The sequence below is a fragment of the Schistocerca nitens genome, chromosome 9, assembly GCF_023898315.1.
Source record: "Schistocerca nitens isolate TAMUIC-IGC-003100 chromosome 9, iqSchNite1.1, whole genome shotgun sequence".
NCBI lineage: Eukaryota > Metazoa > Arthropoda > Insecta > Orthoptera > Acrididae > Schistocerca > Schistocerca nitens.
In genome coordinates this window covers 200,981,969-201,000,677 of record NC_064622.1, presented here as the reverse complement: position 1 = coordinate 201,000,677, position 18,709 = coordinate 200,981,969, and the positions used below count along the sequence as shown (strand labels likewise).

Genomic DNA, 18,709 nt, shown 5'->3' with positions numbered 1-18,709 from the left:
CAGATGCCTGCTCTAAAACCATCCTGCAGCCTAGGTAATCGAAGCCAATACACGCTACTACAACTGATGGAAAAAATGCGTCACAGTTCTAATTACACTTTGATATTTTCGTGAAAAAACCAGCACTAGTAATGAACGGATCTTAATGCAGTACATGTACTGGGGAAAATCATCGTAATAACAGACTGCAAAAGGGGTTGTAGTTGAATGTTCATTCACCTCGATAGACGTCCACAAACTACCGAAAATCGAGGACCCCTTCGTCCCTCCCTCGACCTCTCCCTCCCTCCATCCACCTACAGGGGGGACACACGCTCCATCAAACATCCAGCTGCTCTGCCAACAGCCTCGTGGTGCAGGCAGGCTGCTGTCCGGCCTTTGCTGCCAGCCTCTGCAGTCACTGGCTGCACTCGGCTTTCCACCATCTGGACACAGAATAGAAATTTAGTTTCAGAACCCCGCCCATCTGGAGAACGCTCGAGATGGGTAGTTCAGAAGTTGGCTGCTTGAAAAACAGAAAGCCCCTTCAGCCGATCTGATCTGCACTATTTAACATGAACGCGACCCCTATAATAAACCGACTATGAAACCAGGAAAAACCATTCGCGACGATAATGGATGTCCTCTTTCCACGAAAATAGGCAAAGTCCATCTTTTTTAATTTTATGAGCAAAATCGGTATAGTTCTTAGGTTGGACTGCAATCGCATCTCATTATCTTGTGATGTCCAATGAGGTGTACCGACACCGATCGTAAATGATCAGCAGAGACATGCCCGCCCTGCGTTAAATCAAGAAAAAGAAAACTTCGACTATTTTGATGCGAAAACTACCGATCACCGAAGAATGTCCTCGTTATTTCGAAACCGCCATCAGAGTAAAGAAAAAGCGATAATTTAAACTCAAAAGAATAAAATAATAATCTATATTAAGCAATTTCTTTCAGCTTGCTTAACAAATTACACGACCTGAGAGCGTCTCTTGAATTCAATGTCTGTAAATTAACTGTTATGCACGTGAAATAACAATAGAGAATACAAACTTTAATGCCACTGGCTCACATGTCAGAAGAGACACAACATTTTACATTTGACAACAAGAACCTATTGTTGTTGTGGTCTTCAGTCCTGAGACTGGTTTGATGCAGCTCTCCATGCTACTCTGTCCTGTGCTACCTTCTTCATCTCGTAGTACCTACTGCAACCTACATCCTTCTGAATCTGCTTAGTGTATTCATCTCTTGGTCTCCGTTTACGATTTTTACCCTCCACGTTGCCCTCCAATGCTAAATTTGTTATCCCTTGATGCCTCAAAACATGTACTACCAACCGATCCCTTCTTCTAGTCAAGTTGTGCCACAAACTTCTCTTCTCCCCAATCCTCTTCAATACCTCCTCATTAGTTACGTGATCTACCCACCTTATCTTCAGCATTCTTCTGTAGCACCACATTTCGAAAGCTTCTATTCTCTTCTTGTCCAAACTAGTTATCGTCCATGTTTCACTTCCATACATGGATACACTCCATACAAATACTTTCAGAAACGACTTCCTGACACCTAAATCTATACTCGATGTTAACAAATTTCTCTTCTTCAGAAACGATTTCCTTGCCATTGCCAGTCTACATTTTATATCCTCTCTACTTCGACCATCATCAGTTATTTTACTCCCTAAATAGCAAAACTCCTTTACTACTTTACGTGTCTCATTTCCTAATCTAATTCCCTCAGCATCAACTGATTTAATTTGACTACATTCATTATCCTCGTTTTGCTTTTGTTGATGTTCATCTTATATCCTCCGTTCAAGACACTGTCCATTCCGTTCAACTGCTCTTCCAAGTCCTTTGCTGTCTCTGACACAATTACAATGTCATCGGCGAACCTCAAAGTTTTTACTTCTTCTCCATGAATTTTAATACCTACTCCGAATTTTTCTTTTGTTTTCTTCACTGATTGCTCAATATACAGATTGAATAACATCGGGGAGAGGCTACAACCCTGTCTCACTCCCTTCCCAACCACTGCTTCACTTTCATGCCCCTCGACTCTTATAACTGCCATCTGGTTTCTGTACAAATTGTAAATAGCCTTTCGCTCCTTGTATTTTACCCCTGCCACCTTTGGAATGTGAAAAAGAGTATTCCAGTCAACATTGTCAATAGCTTTCTCTAAGTTTACAAATGCTAGAAACGTAGGTTTGCCTTTTCTTAATCTTTCTTCTAAGATAAGTCGTAAGGTTAGTATTGCCTCACTTGTTCCAACATTTCTACGGAATCCAAACTGATCTTCCCCGAGGTGCGCTTCTACCAGTTTTTCCATTCGTCTGTAAAGAATTCGCGTTAGTATTTTGCAGCTGTGACTTATTAAACTGATAGTTCGGTAATTTTCACATCTGTCAACACCTGCTTTCTTTGGGATTGGAATTATTATATTCTTCTTGAAGTCTGAGGTTTTTTCACCTGTCTCATACATCTTGCTCAACAGATGGTAGAGTTTTGGCAGGACTTGCTCTCCCAAGGCCTTCAGTAGTTCTAATGGAATGTTGTCTACTCCCGGGGCCTTGTTTCGACTCTGATCTTTCAGTGCCCTGTCAAACTCTTCACGCAGTATCATATCTCCCATTTCATCTTCATCTACATCCTCTTCCATTTCCATAATATTGTCCTCAAGTACAACGTCCTTGTATAAACCCTCTATATACTCCTTCCACCTTTCTGCCTTCCCTTCTTTGCTTAGAACTGGGTTGCCATGTGAGCTCTTGATATTCATACAAGTGGTTCTCTTCTCTCCAAAGGTCTATTTAATTTTCCTGTAGGCAGTATCTATCTTGCCTCTAGTGAGACAAGCCTCTACATCCTTACATTTGTCCTCTAGCCATTCCTGCTTAGCCATTTTGCACTTCCTGTCGATATCATTTTTGAGACGTTTGTATTCCTTTTTGCCTGCTTCATTTACTGCATTTTTATATTTTCTCCTTTCATCAATTAAATTCAATATTTCTTCTGTTACCCAAGGATTTCTATTAGCCCTCGTCTTTTTACCTACTTGATCGTCTGCTGCTTTCACTACTTCATCCCTCAGAGCTACCCATTCTTCATCTACTGTATTTCTTTCCCCCATTCCTGTCAATTGTTCCCTTATGCTCTCCCTGAAACTCTCTACAACCTCTGGTTCTTTCAGTTGATCCAGGTCCCATCTCCTTAAATTTTCACCTTTTTGCAGTTTCTTCAGTTTCAATCTGCAGTTCATATCCAAGAGATTGTGGTCAGAATCCGTATCTGCCCCTGGAAATGTCTTACAATTTAAAACCTGGTTCCTAAATCTCTGTCTTACCATTATATAATCTATCTGATACCTTTTAGTATCTCCGGGATTCTTCCAGGTATACAACCTTCTTTTATGATTCTTGAACCAAGTGCTAGCTATGATTATGCTCTGTGCAAAAGTCTACAAGGCGGCTTCCTCTTTCATTTCTTCCCCACAATCCATATTCACCTACTATGTTTCCTTCTCTCTCTTTTCCTACTTTCGAATTCCAGTCACCCATGACTATTAAATTTTCGTCTCCCTTCACTACCTGAATAATTTCTTTTATCTCGTCATACATTTCATCAATTTCTTCATCATCTGCAGAGCTAGTTGGCAAATAAACTTGTACTACTGTAGTAGGCATGGGCTTTGTGTCTATCTTGGCCACAATAATGCGTTCACTATGCTGTTTCTAGTAGCTAAGCCGCACTCCTATTTTTTTATTCATTATTAAACCTACTCCTGCATTACCTCTATTTGATTTTGTATTTATAACCCTGTAATCACCTGACCAAAAGTCTTGTTCCTCCTGCCACCGAACTTCACTAATTCCCACTATATCTAACTTTAACCTATCCATTTCCCTTTTTAAATTTTCTAACCTACCTGTCCGATTAAGGGATCTGACATTCCACGCTCCGATCCGTAGAACGCCAGTTTTCTTTCTCCTGATAACGACGTCCCCTTGAGTAGTCCCCGCCCGGAGAGCCGAATGGGGGACTATTTTACCTCCGGAATATTTTACCCAAGAGGACGCCATCATCATTTAATCATACAGTAAAGCTGCATGTCCTCGGGAAAAATTACGGCTGTACTTTCCCCTTGCTTTCAGCCGTTCGCAGTACCAGCACAGCAAGGCCGTTTTGGTTAATGTTACAAGGCCAGATCAGTCAATCATCCAGACTGTTGCCCCTGCAACTACTGAAAAGGCTGCTGCCCCTCTTCAGGAACCACATGTTTGTCTGGACTCTCAACAGATACCCTTCCTTTGTGGTTCACCTACGGTACGGCCATTTGTGTCGCTGAGGCACGTAAGCCTCCCCACCAACGGCAAGGTCCATGGTTCATGGGTTGAAGAAAAAGTAGCTGTTTTGTACTCTGACAGGTATCCTTATACCAGTGCGATGCTACATCATACTACATCATACTAGCGTTTACAAAATAACAAAATAAAACGTGGGAATTTGTCTCACCCTACATACGTGACAGATAGAGATTTCGTTAAAAGATTTCGCCACAAGGAAAAAAAAAGTAAATAAACGCTTTTCAAGAATCATTCTGTGGTGCCCTAGCCATCTCTTCGACCCTCCAGGCGGCACGTCATTGACATCAATTTCATAGGCTAATTAATTAAATTGATCATGAGAGTCACTTTGCATGGCGAATAATTTTTTTAAGCAGTCTGATTACACTCGCCAAGTAGGACTACCGGGAATAAAAGGACGGAACACTTCTTTTCGAGGAACAGTATTGAGAAATGACATCTGAAACTGACCACAGAGGGATTCTACAGCCCACAACATACATTTCGCTTAAGGACCGGGCTATTTAAAACACGATCATAACGCCTATGTTACCATCACCCTGCGTAAGAAGCGGTCTTGAGTCTACAAAGGCACACACACTTCACGCTTTTAGACAGAAATGCTGTCCGAAATGCTGTCAGCAATTTGGAATCAGTTCTATCCATTTAACGACATGTTTGCGTAGGATCCTGTAGAGACGTCTTTTAATGATTACAGCCACTGGTGAATCATATGTGTGCCACTCTCTTATCTCGAAATGAGTCACCTTTCACCTTTTTTTTTTTTTTAGAACCAATCTGCTAAGGTTCCCGTACACCAAGAACTCCAGTGCTATTTTAGACCGTCCCTGTGCATCTTGTAACTGCTGCTAAGTTCTGCGATGCCCTCCATGCAGCTTAGTCCATGTGATCATCTCAATTTAAGTCTGACCTGTATGGATGTTGGAGAGCGCTATCTAACTCCTGAATCCTCTGGGGAAACAGGACGAGCTCAGTTAATGCGACAGGGGCGCGTTCTGACCACTCAGTGGATATGGAAACATGGTTTTATAGCTCCACCAACTACGTACAGTGTGTAAAGCCAGCGCCTAACGAAGCTGTCCCCTGCCACAAAAGGTAGTAGAAGAGATAGCACAAGCAGTTATGGTGGTATTTCGTGTTGGGAAAATTAGGAAGACTGCACGTCATACATGGCATGGAGGAAGGATGAAGATATTGCTGCTGCATTACGACACATCTCAAAACTACATGCAGGTACTCCGAACTGAGGGTGCATTCATGCATCTCACCCTAACATATGTGGTGATCCTATTAAGTATGTAGGTATTGGTTTGTTGGAGCAGGTGTTTCATGACTGAAGTCGCTTCCATAAACAAGTGTAAAGTTTCAACACCTGTAATGTAGAATTGCCATATCCAGCACACTAATAATCACATGAGAGGGTTCCTGTATTGCTCCTTCATAAGCAGTTCAAAACGTTTCTTTTCTTTTTGTTGTTGTAACACACCCAATCAGTGTACACTGCCATACACGGTTTTTCCTACTGTGATTTAAAGATCCGTGTCAGCTGCCGCTAAACTGACGTTAACACGTTTCGATCCTCTGACTGTCACAGAAAACTGAACACCGCATGGCATAAACCATACAGCTACCACAACAGAGGCTGGTAGAAATAAAACAGAGACGCAATGTTTCACATTGACAAAAATGTGGAAGGCATCGCAACGTATAGAAATTGGACGAGTTTGCGGTGTTGTAGAACACTTCTAACAGCTATTCAAAGGTGCTCTACAGTTAATCTCATCTTCGCATCGACAGGGTTGCGGATGTCTCGGTGCTCCTTTTCGAAAAGCATTGTTCCTTCATTTTACAGTCATGTACACGAATACTGTTCCGGTGTTGACCATCGCCAGAGGATGCTGTTCACAAAACACATTAGGTAGCAGACGAAGAAAGACGTACTGTTATGTTACTGGTTAAAAAAATATAAATAAACACATGTGTAGGGCATCACAGAACATGGAAATAGGACGAATCTGTAGCAATGAGGAATGCTTCCAAACAACTGTATTAAGGTGAGGTCCTCTACATTTAATCCCATGTTCCACAGCGACAAGTAGCAGATATCCAGCATTTCGCCAAGGCTCCATCCATTTCAACGGAGTGGTGTGTGTGAAGCATAATGCAGTAATCAACATCATACCCAGTGGACAGTCAGAATGGGAAAGATACCATTGATATGGAGCAATGTACTGTAACACACACCACATTTGCTTGCAAGGTCAATTTTACCCAGAAGTCGGAGAGAGCAATATCTACCACATTCTGCAACCCGTCTAGAAACAGAGAGAGCTGAGTTATTGCTATAAAAGATTGTTTTGACCACTCGTTGGAAGTGGAAACATGTCGTCGTTGCTCTGCTACCATGTATGATGCGTAAGGTCACCACCGAATGAAGGTGGCTCCTGCAACACGACGACAGTACGAACAGCTACGGTGGTGTTTGTTGTTGGGGAAAATTAGGAAGACTACACATCATTCATGACATGGTGGAGGGATGAAGATTTTGCTACTGCATTGCTACATATCTCCCTACTACATACAGATCGTCCAAAGGAGACTTTTGTCTCTCAGGATCCTTTCACGTCTATCACCCAAACAATCTATCATCCATATTCTGTACCAGCCAACAGAGAAAAATTACAAATTATAAAATCTCCGCTAACTCCATCCAATTGATTTTTACGTGCTGGCGTCTAGGATATGTGGCGATCCTATTAAATATAGAGATATTTATCCATTGGGGCAGGTTGCATAGATCAGCGTAAAATTTCATTGCCTGTACTCGAGAACCTCATCCCACAGGTTATCAGTTGCTGGAGACGGTCCCTGTTTCGTTGTTTGACACACCTCTTTTACTGCTGTAACATGCTTTGTACACTGTCATACATTTTGTTTTTTTCTACCACGAATTCGACATCTGTGTCAGATTCTAAACTGACGTTAACACGATTGCTCCTTTGGCTCCCCCAGAAAACTAGACATCGATGGTGTAAATCATTTGTTGCTCCCACAACACACTCACACATTTGGATGATTGAAATAAAATACAGTCACAACATAAAGAAACTGGAAGAGTTTTGAAGTCAGTCAGTGGAGGAGCTGGCTATTTGAAGGAACATGTGTAACCCCCACAGGTGGATGGAGGGAGGGAGGGGTGGAGGGAGGAAGGAAGGGGCCTCGAATTTCATCAGTTTGTGAATGCCTATCGAGGAGAACGCACATTCAACTACAGCCCCATTTGCTGTCTTTTAGGGCGATAGTCCAAAGCGAGGCCGCTACGGTCGTGGGTTCGAATCCTGCCTCGGGCATGGATGTGTGTGATGTCCTGACCACAGAAGTTGAGTCCCATAATGCTCAGAGCCATTTGAACCATTTTTGATAGTCCAAAGGAGACTTGTGTCCCTCAGGATCCATTCACATCTATCACCCAACAATCTCTCATTCATATTCTGTACCAGCCAACAGAGATAAATTACATACAGTACATGTGCTGCATTATGATCCGTTCATTACTAGTGCTGGTTTTTTCACAAAAATTTCGAAATGGAATTATAACGGTGACGTGTTTTTCCATCAGTTGTGGTAGTGTGTATTGGCTTCGATTATCTGGGCTACGGGCCGTATTTAGACCAGATACAACAACAGATATTGTATACTTACAGATAATACACTTTTTAAACCCCTCTCTGCCCAGCATCGGCAGCTCGTCAGTTTAACGTATTTCCCTTAAAAAATAATAAAGATATACCTTACACCCCACCCTCTCTCCCGCTGAGTTGTAGGTGTAGGGTAGAGTTTGAGAGTTTTAGAGTGGTATTGCGAAATTTTTTCCCAGCAGGATAGCACCTGTTGTATGGTATAGTCAGATTTTGCAGTGTATTTTAGTTTTATGCCATCCTTGTGCTATGCATATAGTTGTGTAATGAAGCCCGATCTTTGTGATTAATTACGTAAGTACGATCTATCTTTGCAGAGTTTCCCTGAGCAAAAATAAGTACACTAACCAAACCTTCCTCTCCCGCTTCTGGACAGTTTCCATGTGTTAGGGGGACCACTTGGGCTTTCCATCCAGTAGAATCAGTACCCGGAAAGGGCAAAGCCATTTTTAATTTGCCCACAGTTCCTGGGTGGGGTGGGATGTCGGCACAGCCCCAAAATTCAAAACTACCTACAACATTAGAAATTCCCACATAAATTCGAAATTCCCACATAAATTCGAAATTCCCGTCAAAATTCGAAATTCCTGCCGACAGATTTGGTGGTGCGGGGGGGGGGGGTTGGTGAGGGGGTGGATGGCGCTGGGGCACACGTGCAGCTGAGAAAACACGTGACGTCATCCAGGGGCGGGGTTGGGCATGGTCGGGGGTGATTTGGGGTTGGGTGTGGGCAGGCATGATTAATTGATCAATTTAATTAATTTGCATATCAAATTGATATCAAAAGTGTGTCACAAACCCCTTCTCCCTATTACTCACATTAAGCCACACATACGTACAGACGATCGACACCAATGATAGCTGCATCTTCCATGAGTGGGTGTAAACAAGGAACAAAGAAGTTGCTTTGCAGCTCAATTAAATGTGGGTGCAACCCGTGGTTTGACTTCAGTCCTTATTGCTTGTTGCACAATGTTGCAGTTATCTGGTGCTGTAGCTGACCATGGTCCACCACCTCCTCTTCTTCGGCCGGCAGTGTTTGAGATTCGTAGCGCTCCAGATACACGTGAAATAACGTGGTGAAAAATACAGTGGTCCCCCATCTGCCCTCCTCCAATGTGAAGACATTCAGATGGTCTCTGGGCCTAGTTGTAATGAGAAGTACCACTGCATTGCACCGCAGCTAATCGCACACACAGTCATTAGACTGCCTCGTGGTGTTGGGGCAGCTCCATTTAGCACTACAGTGACGCTCACGTCAAACCATGTGACGTCCAATTTTCTGTGCATGACGGGTAGGCTTCTAGCAACATTCTCCCGCACTTCAATTCATTTCTACACTGTGTGTAATACTTTATGTTATTTTACCTGTCTTATCATTAAGGTTTTCACGGCAGCGTATTTATCCATGAAATATATCATTGACCTATAAAAAGAGGGATACCACTGTCAAAGAATCCCTCATTCTATTGAACCGTTTGAAGTTCCTTCTTTCGTGGTTTGGCGGCAGACAGGGTATACTACTGACCCAAAGTTTTCGGACGCTCGTGATGAAAACTATTTTTCTTTCTTTTTATTTCAGTTTAAACCACATTGCAAAAACTAAATAGACCAACAAAATTAAGGTAATTTGCTCTATCGTTAAGACAGTGCAATATTGTTCCGATTTTAGCCGCTTCAAATACCTACACTTTGCTCTCAGATGAGTTGCACAAACTCTCGCCAGTCTGGAAAAACTATTATGTAGTGTAGTTGCAGCTACCGCAGTCCTACAAGTCTGCAAATCGTTCCATAGAACTTCAGCATCAGATGACCTCGGTTTCCTGATCTTCCTGTCAAGTTCAGCCCATAAAAGTTCAATGAAATTTAAGTCAAGTAACGGACGTGGCCAAATCATATTCTTAAGTTCCCCGCATTTCCCTTTTCTATTAAAATACCTCCTAATAAGTCTCTTGCCGGATGGAGCTGCATTGTTCATCAGTATGCTATGATATCCTTCCTTCTTTAATGTTGCATTAATTCTCACTAGATCACCCGCAAGATATTCGCACACCATGACAGACACTCCATCATGCTTCATTGTTGAAGACGCACTCTATTCTCCTCATAATATCCATCAACTCGACGAACAAATGGTCGTCTACGGCTTCCTAATAGTTCAATAGTAGATTCGTCCCTGAATAATTTCTTGTTCCACCGAAGACTTTTCATCTTATTTTGTGTGCTTAATAAAGTTTTTTGCCCACTTTACACCTCTTTAATCCTTGTTCACGAATGCGACGCTGCACTTTTGAGGTAGAGACTGGAGCTGCTCGCATAGTATTTACTTCCTCATGAATTTCTGATTGAGTAGGAGTCCTTTGACATTTACTCAGTACACATATGAAGTGACCTTCCCTGTATGAAGTTACTCGGGTTCTTCCAGATAGGGAAACACGTTGGCACCACTTTGCTTGAACTACAGCAACGCCCACAAAGGATGCTGCTGGCTCGATGCCCGGCGTTTTCCTAATTAGGTACCACAGCCCCGTTGTAGGAAGGTAAGGCAGCCGGTGCTTCTCTGAAGCCTGTCGTAGCTTCTGACATCAAGAGGAGCGTCAGCGTTCTCATTGGATCTAGCTGCACTGAGACTCAGACCCAGAAACGTGCGTGCCCATGTTGCCAGTTGTTGAGATGGTGCTTAGGCGGGAGACCCAGTAGCCTCATGGAGAACCGTTGAAGAGATGAGCTCAGCATATAGCCGGAAGACAGTACTTACTTTCTCCAAGTGTGGAGGTACAGGCATCATGCACCTAATCTGAACAGCTCACAGGTCGACAACTAGCAGAATTAAAGTTCACTTCGCATCCGGATGGCCGTGAACTTGTAATGTTTTGTTCATTATGACAAGTATCTCTTGGGTGTACTCAATTTAATTATGACAACCCACCAATGTGTATTGGCTCTTGACGTGGATAACTTCTCAAAAGCTGAGCCTCCATAGTTACCCATCTGTATTTTAGAAATACGACCATTATAAACCTGAAGATGCGTCGAATCTAACACAAGTTCCTCATACCGTTAAGTGACTTTTGGGAACTCCTAATAATTCTTTACTTTTTAATTATTATAATTTTGATGACTGTATGAATGGTTATTGAGGGTTGAGCTTTGTTATTGTTACTCAGGCAATTAGTTTACCTAATGAGTGAAGGGTGTCCGGGTTTGACGTATTGTTTTCAAATTTTAGGTTTTGACTGGCATTATCTATAACGGCTTCTATGGCCAGAACAGTTGCATTAAGTGCCCCCAATGCGACTGTACGTATAAGGGTCAAACGGGTAGGACTCTTTACTGCGTGTTCAAGGACGTCTGCAATATAAGTAAACCCAAATTTCTGTGATTTGTTTATCTTGCACTTAACGATCACACACTGAGTAATATCGCTGACGATCTTTAAATATTGCATGTCTATCCTAAAGGCTTGACTGTGGAGATCCTAGAACAGAGATTTTCAAACACAGAACCAGTAGTCCTAACTTTCCCCTGAGCAGTCAGGTAGAAATTAAACTTACAAATATTTTGCGTAATTTTTTGCAACACTTAAAAAAGCCAATTAATTTTTCACTTAATTTTCTCTTGTAGGCTCTTTTCTCGTAGCCCTGCCAAGATCCCTGTATTTAGTATTCTTTATCTATTTTTATGTTTGTTGTCCGTTTAATGTCTGGGTGGGTGGTTACAGTTTTGTTTGTACATAGCAGTTTTTACGTTTTTGGTCCGGCTCCCAAGGTGATTTCAGATTATGTCATTAGTACTTTTCATGACACTGTCTTGGGAGTTTCCTTACTGATTTTTGTTATATTTTAGGTTCAATTACAGGACATAGTTGTTTATTCATCAATATATGTATTTTGCAAGGTGTTTACATTTTTCGTACCTCTGTCCTGTATCTTTATTGTAAAAATAGCTTTATTGCTATTATTATAGCAGTTACTTGTTTGACTTCCACAAACGTTTTGCATAGTGAGCTGGTTTGGCATCAGATGTGATCTGAGTAAGTTGTGTCTATGTCGATTTCATTGGTTTTACCTCAGCTGCTTTATATGTTTTCTAGTTACTTTTGACTTCGACCAGAACGTTTTTCATGGGGCGCTCATACCCCGTAAACGTGCGGTTGTCAGCAGCTGCTCATTATTATTTTCATAGCTTTCACCTTACCTTGGTTCCTCTTTTGCTCGGATGGAGTGCTTCTCACGACGTGTTTACTTAAATAGACCTTGTAGTCTCATTACTCAGTCCGCGCTACCTTGGCAGACAGGGCACACTGCAGCTCTCTGCTAATAATTGTTATTGGGCAGACGTTGCTGGCGCGCCGTTTCTCACACGTTTAGTTGCATAGTTATGAATATTTGAATAGTGTTTCGTCCGTTATTTTTATGTCTATTTGCGTGCTGCCTATTAATGGCAGCTCTGCAGCGGTTGGACTTCCGTAAATGTAACTATTTATTCCTCAGTTTTAGCCTTATTTTGTAGCTCCTAGTCTTTCGTATACTCTGTAATCCTACTCTATTGTTTTTTTATTTAGTCTCTAGGTCGTCGGTGACCCTTGCAGTACATCGTCGACTTACGCACGTTTCAAAGGTAGCTCTATCGTGGTCACTTTTCCATACTTCCTCTGACGAGCTATGCGCGGCATATTTGTTGCCTGTTAAATCGGACATGCACTCCTAGAGCAGATTCAATGTATGTTCGTTGTTGTCTATAAGCTTTTGTACTACTATTAACTTTTAATGGGCCCTACTCTCCAGTGATAAGCTTTCATTTTTAAATAACAGTTGCAAATGATGATCTGGTTGTGATCCCGAAGCTGGGTTTTGCAAGACTTTAGTAATAAAAATTTTCGCCAGTCGTAGTGAAATTTCAGTAATAAACAATTAACCATCACGCTCGGTTACAGCGTCAGGTTGTCTACCTCTTTCCTTATTCTCTTAAATTTTACACTTTCAGGAGTAACAGCAGTAAATACCTGCTTCCTTAAAGAAGCGGATACGCATATATAAATACACTTGCAACATCTGGTTACTATACGAATGAGTCCACGTGTTACATGGTTAGGAAAGTTTTGACGTTGTTCAGAAAGTTCGATAAGTTCTGCCTTTATGAAGCACTGGATGAATATATTCTAGGTAACCTGCAATCCATTTTTTTGTGGAAGCTCGTTTATCAGGCAATTAAGTGTTTATGACGTCAGATCTCGTGAACTATGCGTTGCACATTATATAATCTTACAGGTACATTCAGTGACATAGTAAATTCAGTGACATTTGTAGATAATGACTGCAACGCGTGTTGCGAGTAGATAGTAGTATAGGAGTAATACACTGCTCAACAAAAGTTCTGAATACTATCGTAAAATATAGTCTACGACGTTAGAGGTCTCATTGACCTAGGCACTTCATGCATTATTCAGTTCGAGCACATAACTGGACAGTGTTACTACTGGCATACTTTCTGACCGTTTCCCAGTCATGCAAACATACCACTGTCACAGCGGCACACCGCGACCAGTCCAGTATGAATAACAGCTTCATTCAGTTTGTGTTCATTACTGCAGTAACATGCCACGTCGAGGCATATAACACATTGATAGAGTCAGGACAATGGCTTTATTTCCAGCAGGTCTTACACAACAAGATGTTGCCGATGGATTACATGTCACTGAAAGTGGCGTGTCGAAGGTGTGGAGAACGTTCAGAGAGAAAGGAAACGTGAAAAACAGCCCTCAAAGTTATTGTCCTCGTATGATTTATCCGGACAACAGGGATTCGTATCTGAGGCCAAGCAGGACGTAGAAGATTGCAGTGGGGTGGTCTTCATTTCTGAAGACCAATGAGAAGTTTTGCGCTGAACCAAGGAAACCGATGCAATCTAAAGACTTGGAATCTAGCACAACAACGATGCGTCATTCCAGAATGGTGAAATGTCTTGTTTTTCGACCAGACCAGGATTGGTTTGCGACCAAATACTAGACGTGCTAGGGTTTGGCGAAGTGCTAGACAACACCAGGAATGTCGATACATTCACAAAGTCCATCCGTTTGTAGGTGGAAGTGTAATGTTTTGGACGGAAATAATGTTATGACAGCAGACCAATCTAATTCGCTTATACGACAATTTGGCTGGTCCCCGATAACTCCAAGAGGTCCTACGAACAATTCTAAGGCCCTACGGACATTAGGTCGGTGAGAACTTCATCCTAGTCGATGACAACGCAAGGCCGCACCGTACTCTAACAGTGTCTCGCTATCTTCAAAGATGTAGCATCAACTCAATACATTGGCCAGCACAGTCTTCAGACATGGACACAACCGAACTAGCGTGGAACCTGTTCAAGGTGACTACTGCACAGTGTCCGGGTTCCCATCTGACAATTTTCAGAACCTGACTGAAGTTTCCATTGAGGAGCGAGACCTCTTTTCTTTCTTTCTTTCGTTTTTTTCCTGAGTTATCAGTCTTCTGAGTGGCCGCCACGAATTCCTATCCTGTGCCATCCTCTTCAATTTAGAGCAGCACTTGCAACCTGTTTTCTCAGTTATTTGCTGGATTTATTCCAATCTCTCTCTTCCTTCGCTGTTTTAACCTCTAATGCTGCCTCTAGTATTATGGAAGCATTTCATTGACACATTAACAGATATCCTGCCATCCTGCCCCTTCTTCTTGTCAGCTTTTACCACATATTCCTTTCCTCTTCCATCGTGCGCAGAACTTCCTGATACCTTACGTTAGCAACCCACCTGATTTTCTACATTCACCTGTAGCACCATATCTCAAATGCTTCCATTCTCTTTTGTGTCGGTTTTATCACAGTCCATGTTTCACTGACACGCAATGCTGTGCTCCAAACACACATTTTCAGAATTTTATTCAAGTTAAGGCCTACGTTTGATACCACCACACTTCTCTTAGCCAAGGATGCGATTTTTGTCAGTGGTAGTCTGCTTTTGATGTTCTCCTTGCTCCGTACGTCATTGGTTATTTTGCTGCCTAGGTAGGAGAATTCCTTAGTTTCATCAACCCTGATGTAAAGTTTCTCGAAGTTCTCGTTTCTGCTACTTCTCATTACTTTCGCCTTTCTTCGATTCACTCTGAATCCATACTCTATACTCATTAGAGTGTTCATTCCATTCAGCAGATCATGTAATTCTTCTTCAATTTTTACTGAGGATAGCAATGCTTTCACTGAGGATGACAATGTCATCATTGCATCGTATCACTGATATCCTTTCATCTTTAATTTTAATTCCACTCCTGAAATTTTCTTTTATATCCTTACCTAGTACTCCAACATAAACTTGATGGTCTCACGTAGAGAGTGATAACAACACACGCGTTTGTGGGGAGGACACACTCACCCTTAAGGAGTGATGATCATCATCATGAGATAAGCATTCTCACTGTTTTTGTTTCCAAGATGTACACCTAAGAGAGAACCCACTTTGTTTTGTAACGATTTTTTCGTAACCAACCAAAATAGTGCTTGTTTATGGAAGGACTTACATTTATTTTGTTAGTAAGTTATCGTACAAACCTCAATGGGTAGACTATAAGAAGTCATTGTAATAAACTCCAAGATATTCAAAACTTTTGTTGAGGTATGTATATTAAAACGCTTGACTTTAAAGTTTTACTGCGCGCCATTTCAAGCAAAATCTAGCTTTTCCATCAACTAAATGTTTATAATGTCATATCTCCTAAACTATGTGTTGCACATTGATATAATTTTTCAGCTAAATTCAGGGGTAATGGTAGCATACTGTCGCACAGTCCGTAGTAAAGTTGTAATGCATAAAAATGCGTGCTGCTGTAATCTGACTGAATGAACATTGGAAAGGTAGTATGCATTAAATTTTTTTCCTTTCATAATTTTGTTTATTATAACTGCGAGTAACATTTTCGTAATGATTTGAAATTAAGTGTAAAGTTTGTTGTAAGTCGATAAGTTCTCTCATTCTCAAATAGTGGCTACATACGGATATTAGCTCTCCCAGGTAGCCGCGCGGTCAAACGCGCTGCTTCACGAGCGGCAAGGCGCGCCTGTCGCCAGCACGAATCCGCCTGGCGGATTAGTGTCGAGGTCCAGTGTGGCGGCCAGCCTGTGGATGGCTTTTAAGGCGATCTACCTCGGCGAATGCGGGCTGGTTTCCCTTATTCCACCTCAGTTACACTGTGTCGGCGATTGCTGTGCAAACACCGTTTCCACATACACTTACGCCATCATTATTGTACCACGCAAACATTGGGGTTACACTCGTCTCGTCTGGTATGAGACGTACCCATGAGGGAGGGGGGGGGACTGACCACTGGGGGCCGAAGCGCACAATAGCCCTAGGTTCACTGGGGGCGGTGGTGCGGTGGAGGGGTGGGTGGACTGCTGTGGCCTGTTATGGGGTTGCGAACCACTGACGGCTACGGCGGGACGAAGCCTACCCATTGTTTCTAGGTTCTCGGTTTGATACAATTCAATAAAATACAAAGCATGGGTATTTGTGCGCCGCCAGTTACACTGCCTGTCTTATCGTGATGAAATTTAACATAAAATTTTACCTAGTAGTAGCTAGATTATGACAGCATTTTAAAATCCGTCAATATCTACGCGAAATATTTAAAATCAGATTATTGTTTTCTCTTGATTCCATTAGATGGTAACCTTCATTAGTATCGGGCTCCGCAGTAGCGATTTAGTAAGACAGATTACGCCATGAAACAGGCTGTTCCGAATATGACCGGAACCGAAATTTCACTAATTTTCTTCCTTCGTATTTCTAATCTCTTCAATAGTTTTACATCTAAAACAAATGTGAATTAAATTATTTCCTATGTGAATAGTTGATTATTTGGCAATAAGCGTGTATTTTGCAGCCTCAACTTCGTGTTGCTGAATTTTGTCACCTTGCAAAGCGTTTATTTCAGTAATTTCAGTGAATTTTAGAAAAATAGCAGAGGTCTAGAAACATCTGACAGTTTAAAAGTAATCGAGAATCACATGGGATGAGTATAATATTTGACAGAAGGGTGACATACCTTTGATGTACTGGACCACAACTGTTATACGTTTCTTTGATTACAGGAGACTTTATGCATATCCTTAAATGGTCGAACACTCTAAGTGAGTCGTACAAGTACCATGCCGATCTGCAAAATAAAACTGGGCTTCGCTGGTACATAGTGTTTTGTTATTAAGTTGAGAACTCTAGAAAATGGATTACGTGTATTCGTTTCGTTTATTGCTTCACTGTACTGAATGTTACACTGTGCGGTGCGAAAATAGGTAACAGTATTGCAAATGGTTTCCAAACAGCTGGAAACAAAGGACAATCGCAGCAGATTTTTGCCTCTTTATCAGAACGGTGACCATCTCAGCTGACAGTGCCCAGCAAGCATATGATATTTACGTACGACGTCATACATTTTCCTGTCCCAGCTGAAAAAGATATGTAAAATCCAAAATAATTATTAAGGTAAATGAGGCATTAGGTAAAATTATTTTCACTCGTACCATACCTCTAAAACCTTTCCGCAAATGTTTATCGTCACATACTATGTACGACACCTGTCACAATATTTCTATATTTCACAAACACACACACACACGCGCGCGCGCGCGCGCGCGCGCGCCCGCGCGCACGCACAGGCACACAAATATATCACAGAATGATCGAAATGTAAATACTTCTTTCGTAGATACTAACAACAATCCAATAAGTGATATTGTATGTCAGTGATAGCTTTGTGTCAGCACATGACGAGTTTCGGTAGTGACTTAAACGCGCTTGAATTACGCACAAGTATAGGTAATGCTTTTCGCTCTACCCAATTACTGTTGTAAATTTTTGAAAGTGGAGTGGTGATTACTGGAGAATACTCCATATATTTCGCATTTTTTGATTGAGAGTCACTAACTAAAATACACACGATGCTCCGCCTGCGTGGAACCATCGTCCTTTTAAAACAAAAACCGGTGTCACTTACCACCACAGTGGCCCTTTTGGAAGCCACTATCTTTGATGCCATTCGTTTTGGTAAGAGGCACATGCGACGCTACAGGCAGAAATAGAGTTAAAAGGAAAAAAACAACAGCGTATCCCAATTGAGCAGTGCTGTAGTCACTGTCGATTATTGTCGAATTTTATATAGAGCCAGGTGAATGCTGCTGATAATGCATGACGACTTCGGGCTGTCGTCGACGTGTTGGCCAGCATGCTATAAGGTTGTTGTTATGTGCTTCGCACATTAGTCATGGACTTTAACCAACACAGGAACTGGAATGAGAGCGCCAGTCCAACAATCCACTCCTTGCGTTGTCTACGTTTTCTAAACTGCAACGCTTACACCATTTTCTTCACACATATCCATGCAGGTGGATATCAAATTAAATTCTGGAAACGTGGTGGCTAGACCACTGGTCCGCTACAACAAATACATCTCTAGGGTGCCCTACCTCATTACGCACTAGCTGCCTGCGCGTAGCTGGATATCCATATTCCCTGGAGATCGACAGGTCGTAGTCGCCCGTTGGAGTGAGCACCGCGTACCCAGGATTCAAGTCCATTAGACTGATGCACGTGCGGACATGTCAAGACAACTGTGTATTGCGATAGGGGTCGGTAACATTTCAC

At 42.0% G+C, this 18,709-nt stretch overlaps 1 protein-coding gene across 1 annotated transcript in view; it reads right to left on the bottom strand.

Moving 5' to 3' along the window:
- Nucleotides 1-17,295: 17,295 nt before the first annotated feature.
- Nucleotides 17,296-18,709, bottom strand: part of LOC126203591 (uncharacterized) — a 66,261-nt gene continuing 64,847 nt past the window's right edge. Inside the window, exon 6 of the mRNA XM_049937953.1 lies at nt 17,296-17,514. Coding sequence (XP_049793910.1) covers nt 17,450-17,514 — 65 coding nt within the window. The 3' untranslated portion in view covers nt 17,296-17,449. The remainder of the gene's footprint in view (nt 17,515-18,709) is intronic.